The following is a 17,008-nucleotide window of genomic DNA, read 5'->3' on the forward strand; positions in this document are numbered from 1 at the left end:
GATACTCTGTAATATGGGGAGCCCACACTGCCGGATAAAGTGCGGGCCTTAGATTTAGCCTATTTCCACCACGCTAGTCTCTATTTGACGCGCTGCTAAACCTCGGCGCTTTGCGATGCCTTACTCAGCACAAGTGCCCAGACTTGCCAGAGTACCGAGGTACCTCCTCTCACCGGAGAATCCGCCTCTCCTTTATTCCGGATTGATAAGACAAGGGCAGCGTTTGGTTTCACAACTCTGACAGAGTTACTCGCGTACTTTTCCAAGCGATCCCGCCGAATAAACTCATCAGTCGCTGGGACGGTTATCGTTTCAAAAGCTTATCGGATCTAGCCACATGGGATAAGTTTCCAATTATCTGGTGCATGTCTCGCTTGCCGCTCTGTGGGCGTCGAATGTCATTGGCCCGCATAACTGCTGGTATTAGATAGAGTGGTATTGTTGAACCGGTTGCATCCGATGCTGACAAGAATGGAAACAAGAGTCGCCAGCAGCACGGAGTCGTTTACATGCCGTTCCAAACTAGGAAATGCGGCCTATAATAGCTTATTGCGCGCTGTATATGTGATACCTTGGATCGAGATTAGGACCAGTTCCATCCTCAGGTCGGCCCCTCGTCTCTTCTTCCCTTGCCCAGCAGCAGACCACTTTTGTAATATCGGGAAAGTGGGAGATTTCTTCTTCTTCTCGGGTTCGGTCATCTGTTACCGAGCTGCCCTCGGTTATTTTAGCCAAGCAAGGCTGAACAAGGCCTGTCATAAACGGTAATTTGTTTATACTCCGTAAGGAATCCCGAAAACCGTCTTGTTCCTGAAACAGTGGGGAATCTTGGCCCCCCGTTTGCCGCGCGGACTTTGAGACAATGGTGTCTAAGTGAAACACCATGAAATCGTACGACTTGTAATTGTCGACGATGAGTATCTATGATGATGAGTTAATTGCTTTTTTGGTGATATATAGTTGCTGTGATATCTTCGCAATTGCATTGTTTTCTTGTTCTTCACCACTCTTTTCCATCCTCACTTTTTACCATTCCATTCTCTATCAACTCAGAGTTTCAAGCTTTCGCCGGTCGATTGCCTCTGACTTTTCCTTCTTTTCTGATTCTTCTTCTTCTTGTGTAATTACATTCTTTTTTTCTCTCTTTTGCTGTTTATTTCCCCATTTCCATCATCTCAGACAACTCAAGATGAAGACTTCCGTCGCTGTTTCTCTTCTTCTCGCCGCTGCGGCCGAGGCTCGTTTCGGCCAAGAGCAGGGCAACGGAGCCATTGCCGCTATTCAGGCATTGTCAAACTTGGGTCAACCTGGACAAGCTGCCACCCTTGCCGGCAACGCCATTCAGTTCCTCCTCGCTGCTGCAAACCCTTGTGGCAAGCTCAGCCATGCCGATTCAATTCTAGAGGAGCTGGGCACAAGTGACGCTGCTGTTGCAGCAGCCCGTGGCCTCGTTGCTGCAGAGCAAAACTTCAACCCCTTTGTCGTCAGCGTCCCTTCCATCTGCTCGGACACTACTCTGCCGAAATCCGCACAGCTTCGGGGTGTCGTTCCCCTGATTGACCCTGCGGTTGTCGGATCGGATCTCGAGAACAAGAACGCGGCGGCTTCCAAGACTAAGCCGTTCGCAGCTGATGGCCTCAGTGTCGCTCAGGTTATGGTCCAGAATGGCTTCTCCAATTTCACAGCTGTTGCTTTGGATGGCAGCAAGTCGGATGTTTCGGGAGGATCGGCGGCAGTCGGATCTTCTGCTGCTGCTGCACCGGTCGCCACCTCGGCCTCAGCAGCTCAGGCCTCTGCTCCTCCGGCTACTGCAGTGAACAACGCGGGATGCAATAGTATCGCGCTCCCAACTACCATGATTACCATTACGAGGACTGCTGTTGTGACTTCAGTAGCAACTGCTGAGGCTTCAAGCGCGCCCGCCTCTTCCGGCAGCGCTTCATCTGGCAACGCCTCCTCTGGAAATGCTTCTTCTGGTAACGCATCAGCTCAAGCCGGAACCTGCACCGGCAGTGGCAGCACTTTGGCGTGCTCAGCTCCCAGCAATGGCTCTGGAGCCGTCAAGAACGCCGTCACGGGCAACTTTGACGGCTTCGTAGCCTCGACCATTGCAGGCCTGGACTTTGGACTTTGCGTTCCCACCATGAAGTTCGAAGCTGGTCTCGACGGACGATCCGACACCGAGTTTACCTTTCAGGCAATCGACCCCCTCGTCAACAAGGGCCAAGAAGAGGCGCTCAACCCCAACATCATCACCAACCGGATCCACGACCAGCTCACCAACGTGTGCGGAGCCAACGCGGCGGCCAAGGCTGCGGTTGCAGATGCTCAGGCCAAGATTTCGGCGCTGGGAACTAGGAATGCGGATACTGCCAACACGTGGAACTCGCTTCTTGGGTTCGCAAACACAAACATTAACCCTGACAATGCGCCTCAGGCCGGCCTTGTTGGTCACACCTAAGCGGATGTGTGGTGATGTGGGAGTGGGAGATGGGAACAAACAAACAGCTTGGTTAGTGTACGATAGAAAAGTGTGGTGAAAAACAAAAACACATTAATAAAATGCATATCAAGCCGAGCTACTGATGCATCTATTTCGTATTTCATGTTGCTGCATGTGTGAGTGATTCGTTTGAGTGCATGCAGCATAGAGTAATAGTATTGCCGAGGCCATGATGGATCACAGCCAGTGATGAATTTGCCTACAACTTGCAGTCCAGTACAGACCAGAGAGAGAGAGATGCCTGCAGTTGGCCGACAAAAGTGTCGATGCGCTGCACAGACCCAATTTGCGTCTCCTCGTTTACCGTAGGACTAGCAAGACAAGGGAGACATGAAGAAAGCTTTGTACTGAAGAAGACCTACTCTTTCACAAATAATTCCATCGCGGTATCGCTCCGTTGTCAAGACGCGAGATGAACAAATTGCTGAGCTGCCTTCCCGCGCAATGGCGGCGCGACGCATCTCCCACTAGCGACGCATCATCTTCTTCTCCTACTGAGATTATGCCCAAATCGGCGTCAGAGTCAATACGAATTGATTCGACTCCAGGCATAGACGGCTGCTACTTTTCAGTGTCTGGCGTCCGCTACGTTGCGCCATGCTCGAAGAAGGTAAGGCACCATCCATTTCAACAGTCTCCAGTACTCAACCATGCTAGTTGTTCGTTCGGCTGAAGGACTCGAAGCTCCCGAAAATGGTCGGATTGAACCTGGCCACAGTATTTCCTGTCCCGCCCGAGACGTCTACAGAAATATCCATGGCATGGATGCGGAAGATTCTCGATGAATATAGGACAGACGATGTGTTTAACCAAGCATTTCTCGCCAACGTCGTGTTTGTCCAGCCGCGTGAACGTCGTGAGGAACATCCTATAACGAAGGACGCCATCAGGTTTCTTTAGGAACATGGCATGAAACAGTATGCGTTTGGCTCGTCGTCGAATTATCTCCCTGGTCCGCATGTGATGGTCGATCAGGAGCTTAGAGAGGTGTGGAAGTTGGTGGACGATTCATATGGGACGTGTATGGTCACTTTAAAGCCACAGTAAGTGTATTGGCCAACTTACACATGTGGAACGATGACAGTGGTTTAATTTTAGCCCATCCGACATACCAGAACCTCTTATGATTAGGGGCCAAGATCATGCCCTCAGCTTCGCCCTCCCTTCTCGCATCAAAAGCAAGTTTCAGAGTCTTCCACTCGCTGGACTCCGCATCCTGATTAAAGACAACATACACTTAAAGGGCATCAAGACGTCTGTAGGCAACCGTGCTTTCTACGACGCTTATCCCCCTCAGGAAAACTCTGCCCAGTGCATCCAGAATTTGGTTGATAAGGGCGTTTTCATAGCTGGAAAGACGAAAATGAACTCTTTTGGGAACTGGGAGGAGCCAACCGAGTATACCGACTATCAAGCGCCATGGAATCCTAGGGCAGACGGGTATCAATCCACTGGAGGCAGTAGTTCGGGCAGTGCTGCGGCCGTTGCTGCCTATGATTGGCTTGATATCGCTATTGGCACTGACAGTACGTATTGAAGATGTTGTTTGACAAACATGATTGTTGTCTGACGAATAATTGACAGCTTGGGGAAGCGTTACTCGGCCCGCTCACTGGTGTGGATGTTTTGGTCTGCGCCCTAGTATTGGAAGTATCTCTACGGACGGTATTGTGCCATATGTCCAGTAAGGAGCTACTCTTCTTGGTCATTTGCATTGGACTAACTATTTAAGATCTTGGGACGTTCCAGGAATTCTCGCAAGAGATCTGCAAAAGTGTAGAGATTTTGCTCAAGAATGGCTGAATTTTGACAACTTTGAAAAGACACCTGAGGTTTATTTTCCTGCAAACAACTGTGATTCCAAAGCTGATGATATATGTAGTCATTTTCTTCAATTATATGGCCAACGGACTTTTGGAAAATCATCGACTCTGAGCAGAGTAGTACAACAAAATCTATCGCCCAACGTATGGCTACTACGCTCAATATTAAGTTTGAAGAGATTTCGTTTGAAGAGCGTTGGAAGAGTGCACCGCCAAGACCTCATGCACCTCTGCTACCCCAATTCATCAATCTGGTATGTACCTGTTGACATGACTTCGTTATGTTGATTCTAATCTCCCGTCAGGCTACCGCTAGTCTAGCGTACGACGTGTATCACAACAGCGAAGACTTTCGTTCCCGTTACTGGGAAATGTTTGAACGAGCACCCTACACGACGATGCAAAATGAGCGAATCTGGTAACATATGCTTTTGCAAAATGACGAATGATCTATATCGTTGACATAAAAATTAGGGATGCCGGAAAGAACACAAGTCTCTACAACAGGAATGATGGATTCAAGAGAATTGAGGTCTACCGCCAGTGGTTCCAACAAACAATTTTGACGGGGGACCATACGAATGCCATCATAGTGATGCCGCTTGAAGATGCAAAGCCAAGATACAGAGACGATGTCCCCGAGTGAGTAATATCCCAGTCGTCTCTACATTATTAGGCCTGGATAAAAGCTAACTAATCTCAAGCTTCCGACGGCCGCCACAAGATGGTATCAACGCCCTGGCTCTTGGGCCCGTTATGAAATCACCAGTTCTTGCTGTTCCAAGTGAGATTACCGCCTGTGAAATACACCGTTCTTTTTTCCTAATGAGACACAGTTGCCGAGATCCCATATCATTCCAGAGTTAGCGACCGGGAGGAGAAGTTGCCATTTGCAGTAGCACTTATGGGAGCACCGGGTATGGAAGCGAAAGTATTCTCTAGACAAAATCACCTGCTGACACACGTAGGTACTGACTTGAAATTGATTGACACTGCGATCCAGATCTTGCAGTCTCTGAATCTCCCGACAGTTGTTCGAACAGGAAGATCTATGAACGAGGATTAAAAAAGGTAATGTCTGGTATTTGGTTATCAAGGGAGGTTTTACCCATCATGACAAAATTTCCAGAGTCTACGCCCCAATATAAGAGTGCCATCTTTGGCAATTACTTCAAGTATTAGACGTAAAAGTATTTGATTATGCAGTATGATTGACTTACTTGTTACTGCATGTTGCCTGTATATGAGTGATTCGTATGAGTGTATGATAGATCGCAGCTCCTGATGACTTTGCCTACGGCTTGCATAGCAGACGACTGCCTAGCCTGGCAGAGAATCCCCCACCACCCGCATTGTGTGGCTGCTGTGACCCGCGACCACGTGGGTTTTCAATTTCCAATATCCTGGTCAATTGTCGAGGCGGGGATCGCTTCTCGTAAGCCACAGTCCCCGAATCGTCGAAGCGAGTTTCTTCGGTTGGACGATGAGTGTGTTGTGGCTGCTGTGGTCTGGTTTGGGGGCCAATCGAACTACCGTTCCGATCAGATGAAGAGGAAGTCTGTTTGTCACACAACTTGCAACCAATAATAGCTACGATCAATGCCGTAATATGTCCGTTTTATGTCAATTCAAGGAACCGCGCTTTTTCTCCACAAGCCACTGGAGAAGTATTAACAATGAGTCTGATATGCTTAGTCTTTTCCTTTACTGGACTAAAATGTAGATAGCTGCTACTGTACGTGAAACTAGGGTCTTCGGCCGCCCAAGTACCATGGCTGATTTCAAGATTGCAATTCCACTTCCGCGCACGCAGATCTTTTAATCTAATCGCCCTAGAATTAAGTTTACATCAGCAAAGTGACAACTGATGGAACCTGGTCACACAATGACAAAAGTTGAACCTCATTTTCACTACAAAGGAAGATGCTGCTAACTTTTTTTTTTCATAAAAGAGAAGAACTAACTAGCTCTTATAGGATTGATGCTCGGCGATGTCCTCTTTCGGTGGCCCCTGGGACATCACGTGGTTGTCTGAATCCTTCTGTCACGATTAATTTCTTCAACCAACTCAGCCAACAACCAACAACACACGCTCTCTACCATCATCACGATCGCTACAAACCACACTCGTTACCATCTACACGCTCGCTACTATGATGATCACTCCATTCTGGGCGTCAGTCGCCCTGTTGCGCGTTCTGCCAGTCCTCGCTGCAACGACTCCATCCCCAACTTCCACATCTGCAGCTCCAACCTGCACAGCCTCCCTCATCGCCAGTCTCTGCAACTATCCAGAGCCAGGTCCCGACTTCGCCGTCGCTGAGGACAGCAGAGCTTCCTGCTGGGACTATTGCAATGCCCATCCTCCCTGCAACTTTGTCATCTTCGCCGAGGGCAACCCCTACACGGGCACAGGCACCTGCTGGCTTTATCCAGGCGAGAGCTACGATGCGAGCGCCGGCAGCTCTAACTGTGCCGACACCAACCCCTATCTGTTTGTCTACAGCCAGCCTGTGTGCAAAGGCAAAGGAGGCAAAGGCACGCCCACCGGCTCGGACAGTTGCGCAGCGACTGCAACGCCCTCTGCCGTCGCATCGGTCTGCGGGTATCCAACACCAGATGATGACTGCTTCAGCAGTTGTAGTGCTAGTTCAGGCGCAACAGACTGTCTGAGTCAGTGCGTAAAGGCCGATTCCTGCAGCTACGCCGTCTTTAATCCACACAACCCAGACAATTCACCCTACGCTTCGGGCTCTTGTTGGATGTACCCGAATGGCACCTACGACGCTTCAGCTGCGACTACTTGCAAGGGCGCGCCTGAGCAGTTTGTGTACAAGAACCCGTGTCCTAAGCCATCGCATTCTACTTCATCTGCTTCAGCAAAATCTACTGGAACTACAAGCACTGCAAGCGGAACTGTTGGTAGTGAGACTGGATCTGCAGTCGTTGATGCAGAGGCGGCTACTACTAGCGAATCTTCGGCCTCTACTGTCCTCCTATTCACTAACCCGCTAGCCATATTCATGTCTATAGCTGTGTTGTTATGGTAGGGTGTTGCATAATATGTGTTCTTGTTGCTGGGTGTTGACAATTGCTCAATCGCATACTGTACATAGTTAGTCTAGTAGTTCCTTGGACACATTGTCAAATATTAGGGAGTTTAATGTCACATAATGGGTTGTCACATAATGAGTTATCACATGCTGTATTGAAAACAACTTATACTTAGTCGGCGCACTGTCCAAGATTACTAAATGCACGACCCTCTCTCCATACTAACCCTGCCCGTGGCTATCATCAGAGTAGCCCACCCATCTGGCCCAGGACCAGGACGAAAGAACAGTTTTTATTTGCCAATGATGTCAACTACTATATTAGTTCAATCCAGACTGATTGCTCCTCGCTCGTCCTCCAGATACCCCATTCATACCGAATCACATGCACATACAGCGGGCTCAGCAATCGGAAAATCGCTGCCCACTGGTCTCAGAAGCAATAGCGTCCCAAGCCCTGCAACTGAAATTGTCTTATCACCCGCTTCAAATTGCATTTTAACGTTAGCACTACTATCAATTGGTGTAAATATAGAGCACAAATCGTTTTACAAGATCTGTTAATTATCTGCATAGAATGTTTCTATTTACGGTTTGATATATTCCTTCATGTATACTCATACCGAGATTCCCCTCTATGATATAAACTCTGTTTTCGCTCGTGACACTCCTTCATACTATTCTGATTTTTCAGCACCTCGAACCGAAGACTACTGCATCACCAAAACATTTCTAAATCTTGGCTTCCCAGACACCAAACTCTGAATCGCCTTCTGTGTCTCGGCCAGCGGATAAGTCTCCACCATGCACTCAACTCCGTGCAGCATTGCGAAGCGAATTGCTTCTTCACTATCCAAAGCATGTCCGCTTGGCCATCCCTGGACTGCGGCTGCTCTCATATTAATCACTGCTGGCTCAACCTCAAAAGGAGCCCCAACAGCCAGGTTGAGCAGCTTGCCCTCAACTGCTAGGCCCTTCATTAAAGGACCATAAACGGTAGGGTCAGGCGCAGTCTGCACGGCAATAGCGGCACCACCGAGCTTCATGAGCTCTTCGGAAACGTTGGATTTCTTAGAGTTGATGTAGTGGTGGGCACCAAGTTGCTTGGCAAAGGCAGCTTTATCATCGCCTGTTGATATAGCGACGACCTCGTAGCCCATCTTGTTGGCATATTGGACGGCCAAGTGGCCAAGGCCACCCAGACCTTGAACGGCAACAACAGCGCCCTGCTCGACATGCAGCTTTCGAATACCATTAAAGACTGTAACGCCGGCGCATAGAAGAGGAGCGGTCTTGGCCGGATCAAGTTCCTTAGGGATACGGACAACTGCCTCTGTCCGTAGGATCACGTATTCGGCAAAGCCACCGTCCTGTGTAACGCCGTTGATCGCAGCGTTGTCGCACAGTTGGAAGATGCTCCGCTGACATTGTCGGCAGATGCCATCATGGCCACCGTGCCAGGCACCACCAACGCGCTGGCCTTCTTGAAAGTTGACAACACCTGGGCCAACCTCGACGATATCGCCGACAATTTCGTGCCCAACTACTCGAGGGAAAATGTCGCCCATTTCGCCTGTACCGATCATTACATCGCTGAAGCAGACACCGCAAGCCAGGACCTTGACGAGGACCTGGTTAGCCTTGGGATGTTGAAGTGGGACATCTGATAGTTGCCAGGTATCCGTGGCGGACTTTTGTACCACGGCCTTGTAGGTTTTCGGTAGAGAAGCCATAGTGTCTGGGCTTGGTTGAAATATTGAAATAATGTCGAAAGGTTTATGGTTTAACAAGGTTGGTTTGCGGTGACAATCTGAGTATTTTCAACAAACTGCGTAAGGTCTAAGCGGAAGCTATATAAGTTCGCTAACAGAATACGGCTTGATTTTATTGTTGAAATATATATCTCAATAGTCTTCTAACGAATGGACTTTTCACCATCATTCTAATCCACAGACGCACCGGAGATCTCCCTCATAGTCGCTGTAAAGGAAAACCGGGAACTAATTGCTACAGTAAAACTCGAAACAAAAAAAAGTGATTACGACTGATGACCAAGTGATGACAATTTCTGATCAAATCTTCAAGTCCGACTGCGAAACATTCATTTGAAGCCGTTGAATGGTTATCACCGTAACCTAAAATCGGCGATAAACGCAGGACCCTCGTAGGTGGGCTCGTATATTTCTGGATCTGACCGTCCGATCTGTGGGCCGCACCATCACTTAGCCAATCCGCTAACTTGCGTCTATCCTCGCATATAAGGACGGGGATAGGACGTTATGTCCTAGTTGGCCAGGTTACGTATGTGCATTGGAGATGGTGATTATTGAACGAGATGCCCGTGTCTCGTCGAGGATACGAGTTGCGATATATAATCAACATGGACTGGCTCTGCGACCTAAACCTTGACGGTGAGCATGAATCGGCTACGCTTGTTCACAAATCAATTCCGCCAAAAACCATCCAGAGCTTATTTCACAATGGTACAATGGGGCTTCGAGACAGAAGGCAACCAAGTTATCGACAAATTCCCTGAAAATGTTAGGGGTAGACGATGTATGTAATGTTCGTATGCACCAGCCTCTCGATCATATGGTTAACCTGACCCCCAAGTTGTCATCACGGGGTCAAGTGAGGGTGGTCTAGGAGCAGAGTCGGCCTATTCTCTAGCCCGTGCGTCTCCCGCCCAGATTGTCTTTATGGGCCGTTCGTGGGAGAAGACAAAGGCTGTGGTCGACAAGGTCAAGTCTATCGGCTCATCCATCGACGTCAAGTTTGTCCAGCTTGAACTTGATTCGCTTACTAGCGTGCGCAAAGCCGCAAAGGAAATTAATGATGATGCCTCCATTCCCAGTATTGACGTGTTGATGCTCAATGCCGGTGTCATGGCTCTGCCAAATCTACAATTGACACAGGATGGGCTTGAAGCACACTTTGGCACCAATCATATTGGGCACTTTCTTTTGGCAAATCTCATCATGCCCAAGGTACTGGCTGCCATCCGACCCAACCCTAATGGTGAAATTGGTGGTTCAGGAACTCCTCGCATTGTTACTGTCTCCAGCTACGGAAACATATTCTCCGGCATTCGGTTTGACGACCTTACCTTTGGAAATGGGAAAGATTACAATCCGTGGAAAGCATATGGCCAAAGCAAGACTGCCAACATTCTGATGACGATTTCGTTGAATGAGAAATTCCGTTCGCAGGGATTCGCTGCGTATACTCTAAATCCTGGATGTGAGTTCACTGCTCAATGATAGTAACAGCCTCGACTAACCCCAGTTACAAGCGATTCGAACTAGCCTTATTCGCCACTTAAATGACGAGTCGACAAAATCGTTCATGGAATTGTTAGCAGAGCATAAAAAGGAAAGATACCCGCCAAAGACACTACAGCAAGGCTGTTCTACCCAATTGAGAGCAGCACTGGATCCGACTCTTCCTCGTAAGTTACGATTTATTGCCCTATAGGGATGAAATTTGATAGATACTAAGCACTTTGTAATAGCTAACGAAGAAATCTTCTTTTTGCATGATACTCAACCTCTGTTGAAGGGCGAGGACGTGAAAGTCCTAGCAGCCCACTCGGCAGATATTGACCAGGCACACAAGCTGTGGGACCTCAGTAACAAGATTGTTGGGGAGCAATTCTGAATCGAATAATGGGATGTCTCTACCAAAGCCTTCAAATTAGGAAAATAGAATGCCACTTGAGGAATAGAAAGATTTAAGCTATCTTATTAACTTGAAATCGTCAGATGAGATACTGTAGCTATCATTGCATATACGGGCCAAAGTCTCCTGGTGCTAACTTCCATCTACCGTAACTATTGAATGAGACCCATGTCCTGATGACTACTGTGAATGCATTTCTTGGTCCAAAATCGATACCAGAGATAAAAATCAACATCCAAGTGGTCAGTACAAAACACTTTACGACATCTGCGCGAGAATGAGCCTGATATCCGAATGAACATTCAGCTAGCACTATCGTGTTAACATCTTTACGGAAAGCTCCTGGCCTTGGAATAGGCTCATTGTGATATAAGAAGAATTGTGATATAAGGAGAATTAGTTATTAAAGCAATAGTAGAGCTATTCTATAAACTTTGTATGTATGTCTAGCTTGCCTGATCTCAAAATGGTTGAACGAAGAGATTCACATGGCTTTCCCTTTTCTAGTGGTCTAAGAACCTAGCAAGATTACCCACAGAGGTGAACCACGCCCAGTCTGTCTCTTGACCAATCAACTGCATAAAGTCCGTGAAGCCACCACAGACACAATACTTGCACCAGCTGTCCTGTTTCCACCGACAGGATTCGCCAACCCACCAGATGTACTCACAAAGAAAGTATTGGGCTCAGTCCATCCCCGTCCAAAGTACACACCGGTGCAGCCAGCAAAAGTGATGTCGTCCTCGCCGCCCAAAATGGTCTTGGCGTCTCCAGTGCGCGTGTCAACATACAAGACCGAGTTGTCAAAGTTAGTGGCGGCAAGAATGTTGCCACGAGAGTCGAAAGCAAAGTCATCAAGGCCGTGGGCAAGCGAAGTCAGATTGGCAACGATCTCTGCTGTGGCCCCTGTAGCTGGATACCCAGAGGCGGCCAGGGCGACGCGGTAGATGACGACCCGGAGAGTGTTGGTCCAGTAGAGGTAGCCGTCGTGGATACGGATGCCGTCAATGCCCAGTGGAAAAGCGCCGCCCTGAACAGGCTGCATCTCGGGGAAGACAAAGGCGTCGGGATCAAGCTCGCCTGTCTGGATGTCAAGATAACCGACGCTGCCAGCCGCAGAGTCGGAAACGAGGACCGCGTGAGGCACGTCGGGGATGCTGATGACGCCGTTGAGAAAGGTGCTGTTGGGACTCATGTCGCTGACCTTGTTAATTCGGACTTGTTCACGAGTGACGCCTGATTTCGTCGGCTGGAAGGTGACGGTCCAGGCACTGAACGTGCCACGGATGGGCTGAGACAGGCCAGTGGTGTTGGCGCCGACTACGACATAAGTCTCAAGGCCGCTGGCAACGGCAACGGGAGAGATGCCACCGAGGGAATTGACAGAACTGAAGTTGGCAAGCAGCTCCAGGCCATGGAGACCTTGCGGGGATTGTCGAATGGTGTAGATGGCCCCGTAGGGAAAGAGCAGCGTGGTGAGAATGTCACCATTGGGCCTCACTGCGAGGTTCTCCAGCCAAGTGCCGTCTGGAAGCTGGCCTATAATCTTGGAAGACAGGGAGACGGAGGATGATGGTGAAGGGGCAGCGACCGCTGGGGCTGAGAAGGCCACCAGACTGGCTAGGAGGACACTGAGAGATTGCATCGTGGTGAAATCTTAGACTAGTAACGAAAGATGTCTAGTTGTGAAGAGGAAAAGCGCGGCGAGGAGCAGAGACATTTATATTACTATCCCACTGAGCCTCTGCCGGCCATTTCGCAACTACTATTGTTGGTCCTTCTGCTTTCATCCCTTGTCAACTAACTGACTAACTATCTAAGGGCGATCAAACTCCCCATCAGCTCCGTCTAACCACCGCGCCAATGACAAATTGAGCAAAGGCCAGTCTTGGGCATGAACATCTTCTCCTGAGAGTCCCCTATGATCAGTCTCTCCACTGAATTGTGGGATGGCCGTCTAAGCTGTACTAAGCACTTGTAGTTATCCACCTATAGCTCCTAGAGAAGCGATGTAGAAAATCACGGTGTTAATGCCGGGGCCGGAAAACCCGTAGCTGACTCTATATCCCGACTTTGTCCTAAGTCATTGAAAACACATAGTATAGTCTTTACTTACTCGTGATGTACGCGTATGCTAGCTCACTTATGTCTGCCCGGTCGGTGAGATTCCTATGTGTTGAAACCAGGTCGTTGGGTCCCGGACTTTGACGGGGTTAGGCTTTTAAGAGAACTAGTTAGCATCATAACCACGTTTTTCGGCGTTGTGATGTTTGTAAACTATTCGTAAGCAGCTCGAGCCTACTAAGTCAGTAAAAGAGGAGCCGATAATTACCTATTTACTGTGAGGCTAAGGGGAAGAAAGGGACTTATATAAAACAATATTGGACGTCTGGTTGATTTATCATTTTCGCAACCATAAACTGAATCACAACTACTTTGAACCTGGATCAATAAGTCACTAATATCCATGGTTGTAAATCCAATACTCTTTATTAAGCATTAAATACTATTGTTGCCTGATTGAGCACGGTACCAAGACAAGATGAGCAAAAAAAGTATGGTGCTGTTTGCTTCGTTGGGTTCTTGGCCAATCAATCATTAGTCCCCTACCCTATTAAGTTGAGCCTCAATTGATCCTTTAGATCGGTGGCACAAGGGTGACGCGGTTCTTGAGCACTGACAAATCCACAACCTTGAGCTGATGCAAGTATGGATCGAAAAACTTATTCAATCGCTGTTCCAGCCACTCGGGGTTCTCGTCGGCAGGGAAATGACCAGATTGCGGGACAATATCCAGCACGGTATTCTTCCCAATAGGTCCCCAAACGGGCTTCAACATATCTGCCAAGCTAGCTTCACCAGCCATGGCAAGGAACGGCACAGTCAGAGGCTTCTTGGTCAGCGCACCGAAAAACTCGGCGTCCAGTCCCATAGTTCTTGCACCAAAGGCGCCAAACATGGCTCTGAGACCGCCAGGCTTGCGCAAGCTGTCGACAACCGAGTTGATGGCATACGTCGGGAATCCAGATATGCCTGTGTACGATGCATGGAAAAAGAATGACAGCACAACCTCACGCTCTCGACCTTCCATAAAGCGCTCAGCCTCATCCGGCACAGCCCATGCAGCAAGTGGCCACAGCCCGTATGTGTCCCAGGTGTAAGTCGGCGTCCACGCTTGTTCGTAGCCATGGCCAGGAAGCCCGTACTCGACAACACCCAGTGCGGCGACCAAAGAAGGTCGTTTCATGGCCAGCGCTACTGCAGCTCCAGTTCCTTTATCGTGTGAGAATATGTTGGCCTTTGTAATGTTGAGGTAGTCGAGCAGTCCCTCGAGATCCGATGCCATGGCTTCGGAAGTGTAATCGCCGTCAGGTGGGATAGTGCTATCGCCCATACCGCGATTATCAGGCGCGATGACGGTGTACTTTTCAGCCATTAACGGGCCTAGAAGACGCCAGGTGATCTTGACAAAGAGCCATTAGCTGTCGATGAACTGCAGTCAACGAACAGAAAACTTACACTGTGTTGTGGGTTGCCGTGCACAAGTAATAGCGGTGGCCCATGTCCAGCATATCGGTAGTGCATAGTGATATTGTTCACCACCACTCGTCCATGTGCCCATTTATCCCAGCTTGGAGCCGTTGCTACCACCGAGCCTGCAAGCAAGGCCGTTACGAGCATAGTGACTTTGTGTAGCATAGTTGCGTTTGGCGCTCTATTGTAGTCGATTGATGTGAATTGAAAGAAATGGAACACATCTGCAGTTGCTTTGCTTTATATATTGCCTCTTAATATTTGCTACCAGACTGGCGGTAAAGTATGCCCTTTGCGTGTAATTTCTAGAAAGAGCAATCTCAAAAGAGGCATATGCTACTATAGGACTAGCCCACCCTATAATCCGGGCAACTTGTGAGATTCCACATCAATGGACAGATGGAGTTACAATTGATGAACTGTAAGCGCTTGACGTTAGCTCTAGGAACCATTCATTAAGGCTTCATGGTATCTTGAAAGAATATTTTGTCATAAATTTTGTGTTGGGTAAGGAATCATCTCGGTGTGGTCGGACATTTAGCTCTGTTGAAATGGAAAGGGTCTAAGATAAAATGTGAAATTGGCAACTGCTCGAAGGTATTCCGACTAGTAAGGAAGCATAGACCTAAGCTTTACTAATAAAATGACAATTAGATTTACAATTGAATGATGAATAAACGATCTACATAGAAAACATTGGTTGTATTGGCTCTTGATAAATAAGACAATACCAGAAATTCCATGAATTACAGAAGGTCCTAATTACTAACCGACAAAATATTCTTGAGACAACCATTAGACAAGATGTTACATCTCGTGGGGGAATAGCACGACGACCGTTACGGTATGATCTCTAGCGATCACCCCTGTCGTAATCTATTTCTGAAAGCATCCACCCTGGGTAGAGGTATATAAAGCTTTCTGATGTATATATCCTAGTTTGTTTAAAACAATACTGGTTGAATCAATTACCAGTCATAATTGCTAGATCTATGCGATACTCATGAATGGACTCAGTGCCATTGTTAAAATATATGATCAATTGGCTTGCTTCCCTACTAGACTGGTCGGGCAGAGAGTCCCCCTTTATACTAAATACATCTAGTCCCCTGTTATTCGGCTCGTACCATGGTTGCTGGCCCTTTTCAGCAACATGTCTGCTGATAATCTCCAAAGAAAGTTTTCAAGCTTGTCGTATGACACTGCGATATTCTCATTCACAAGAACCATGTCATACAGCCCAGGAGTATCCGCTTGCTCAAGCTCGTCCTTTGCTTGCTGCAGTCTTTTTTCTATGCTCTCTTCAGTCTCAGTGCTGCGATTTCGAAGTCGAGTCTCCAGTTCTTCAAAATTTGGTGGCTTGATGAAAACGTAGCTTGCGTCTATATCAGTGGCCTTGCGCATTTGCTTGACACCTTCAATGTCAATCTCCAGCACCACCAGCAAGCCTTTTGCCATTTGGTCTTTGATGGTCTGTTTGCTAGTGCCGTAGTAGTTGCCGCTGAAATACGTATATTCGACGAAAGCGTTTTTGGAAATGAGTGATCTAAATTTGGCCTTCGAAACAAAGAAATAGTTGACTCCTTCGATTTCGCCCGCTCGAGGTTGACGCGTAGTGTGGGAGACTGTCTTTGTAAATATGCCAGGATGCCTGTCATGAAGCATTTGTATCAATGTTCCCTTGCCCACTCCCGAAGGCCCCGATATAATAATCGGTCGAAAGTTAATCACCGGTCCTGTTGGTGGTGGTGTCAGCTGAAGTTCTGGGTAAGGCTGCTGGGATAAGCGTGACTTACTGGAAGGCATCGTTCGACTCTGAAAGCTGTCTTAGTTGAAGTTGCGACGTCGTTTGCATCAGAGATGCAAATTTGGTATATTTGAATGAATGGTCCAAGGTTTTGGAGAGAATAAATTACAGCCTGACAGTTGAGGATCAATTTAATGATATTGCCATAGGGGGTGGTGAGTCACAATTGCCTTCCACCTCAGCCATGGTAAGAATAATTATCGAAAGCCACGAAGAAAGCCACGAAGCGAGTTTTCCAAATTCTAAAACTAAAAGTGGAAATGTAGCTTTTTAATACCAGTACCTAGATAGATAAAATGCCAACTAGCCATCATAATCTTCAGCCTCTTTAGCTTTGCCGCTGCGAAGGGCCACGTAGGATACATGAAAAAGACTTTTCGCATTTCTTATCATGCAACAAAATTTTTAGTAGTTATAAACCACCTGAATTTTTAGTGTTTCTCAATAAAGCTTTTGATGCCTGTGTCATTCTAGGGGGAATTATTTAATTGTCTACCGGTGGAAATAATTGTTGAGGGAAGTTGTAGTAGATGAGATGGATAATTTATATCTCCGACGCGATCCTCAACATCCCCGACTTCTCCGACATCCCCGATGGCGTGAGCGCAGG

At 47.8% G+C, this 17,008-nt stretch overlaps 8 protein-coding genes across 8 annotated transcripts; 4 read left to right on the forward strand and 4 right to left on the reverse strand.

Annotated features, from left to right (window-relative positions):
- Positions 1-1,020: 1,020 nt before the first annotated feature.
- Positions 1,021-2,588, forward strand: M431DRAFT_502160 (hypothetical protein). Its single transcript, XM_024918110.1, has one exon. It carries the CDS (start codon positions 1,190-1,192, stop codon positions 2,459-2,461), a length of 1,272 nt encoding a protein of 423 aa, XP_024779669.1. The 5' UTR covers positions 1,021-1,189; the 3' UTR covers positions 2,462-2,588.
- Positions 2,589-3,005: 417 nt separating this feature from the next.
- Positions 3,006-5,392, forward strand: M431DRAFT_488772 (hypothetical protein; the record flags this gene model as incomplete). Its single annotated transcript, XM_024916602.1, has 12 exons — positions 3,006-3,113; positions 3,179-3,340; positions 3,404-3,546; positions 3,602-4,029; positions 4,088-4,187; positions 4,236-4,335; positions 4,386-4,580; positions 4,632-4,744; positions 4,801-4,968; positions 5,031-5,110; positions 5,163-5,243; positions 5,295-5,392. 12 exons carry the CDS (start codon positions 3,006-3,008, stop codon positions 5,390-5,392), a joined length of 1,776 nt encoding a protein of 591 aa, XP_024779670.1.
- Positions 5,393-6,339: 947 nt separating this feature from the next.
- On the forward strand, positions 6,340-7,530 carry M431DRAFT_502161 (hypothetical protein). The gene has a single exon (XM_024918111.1). It carries the CDS (start codon positions 6,480-6,482, stop codon positions 7,374-7,376), a length of 897 nt encoding a protein of 298 aa, XP_024779671.1. The 5' UTR covers positions 6,340-6,479; the 3' UTR covers positions 7,377-7,530.
- Positions 7,531-8,089: 559 nt separating this feature from the next.
- On the reverse strand, positions 8,090-9,112 carry M431DRAFT_72802 (hypothetical protein; the record flags this gene model as incomplete). The annotated part of the gene is made up of 1 exon (XM_024922071.1): positions 8,090-9,112. One exon carries the CDS (start codon positions 9,110-9,112, stop codon positions 8,090-8,092), a length of 1,023 nt encoding a protein of 340 aa, XP_024779672.1.
- Positions 9,113-9,859: 747 nt separating this feature from the next.
- On the forward strand, positions 9,860-11,036 carry M431DRAFT_476542 (hypothetical protein; the record flags this gene model as incomplete). Its single annotated transcript, XM_024915475.1, has 4 exons — positions 9,860-9,935; positions 9,993-10,619; positions 10,672-10,827; positions 10,891-11,036. The coding sequence occupies 4 exons, from the start codon at positions 9,860-9,862 to the stop codon at positions 11,034-11,036; spliced, it is 1,005 nt and encodes a 334-aa protein (XP_024779673.1).
- Positions 11,037-11,628: 592 nt separating this feature from the next.
- M431DRAFT_488776 (hypothetical protein) lies at positions 11,629-12,702 on the reverse strand (the record flags this gene model as incomplete). The annotated part of the gene is made up of 1 exon (XM_024916603.1): positions 11,629-12,702. One exon carries the CDS (start codon positions 12,700-12,702, stop codon positions 11,629-11,631), a length of 1,074 nt encoding a protein of 357 aa, XP_024779674.1.
- A 993-nt stretch (positions 12,703-13,695) lies between these two features.
- On the reverse strand, positions 13,696-14,738 carry M431DRAFT_488777 (hypothetical protein; the record flags this gene model as incomplete). The annotated part of the gene is made up of 2 exons (XM_024916604.1): positions 13,696-14,520; positions 14,577-14,738. 2 exons carry the CDS (start codon positions 14,736-14,738, stop codon positions 13,696-13,698), a joined length of 987 nt encoding a protein of 328 aa, XP_024779675.1.
- Positions 14,739-15,692: 954 nt separating this feature from the next.
- On the reverse strand, positions 15,693-16,397 carry M431DRAFT_116 (hypothetical protein; the record flags this gene model as incomplete). Its single annotated transcript, XM_024911946.1, has 2 exons — positions 15,693-16,327; positions 16,388-16,397. 2 exons carry the CDS (start codon positions 16,395-16,397, stop codon positions 15,693-15,695), a joined length of 645 nt encoding a protein of 214 aa, XP_024779676.1.
- Between the last annotated feature and the right edge of the window lie 611 nt (positions 16,398-17,008).

Source organism: Trichoderma harzianum (genome assembly GCF_003025095.1).
Source record: "Trichoderma harzianum CBS 226.95 unplaced genomic scaffold M431scaffold_1, whole genome shotgun sequence".
Lineage (NCBI taxonomy): Eukaryota > Fungi > Ascomycota > Sordariomycetes > Hypocreales > Hypocreaceae > Trichoderma > Trichoderma harzianum.

What these genes read in the sequence shown, in the direction of transcription:
- M431DRAFT_502160 (XM_024918110.1), top strand. Translation starts at nt 1,190, where the DNA reads ATGAAGACTTCCGTCGCTGTTTCTCTTCTTCTCGCCGCTGCGGCCGAG.
- M431DRAFT_502161 (XM_024918111.1), top strand. Translation starts at nt 6,480, where the DNA reads ATGATGATCACTCCATTCTGGGCGTCAGTCGCCCTGTTGCGCGTTCTG.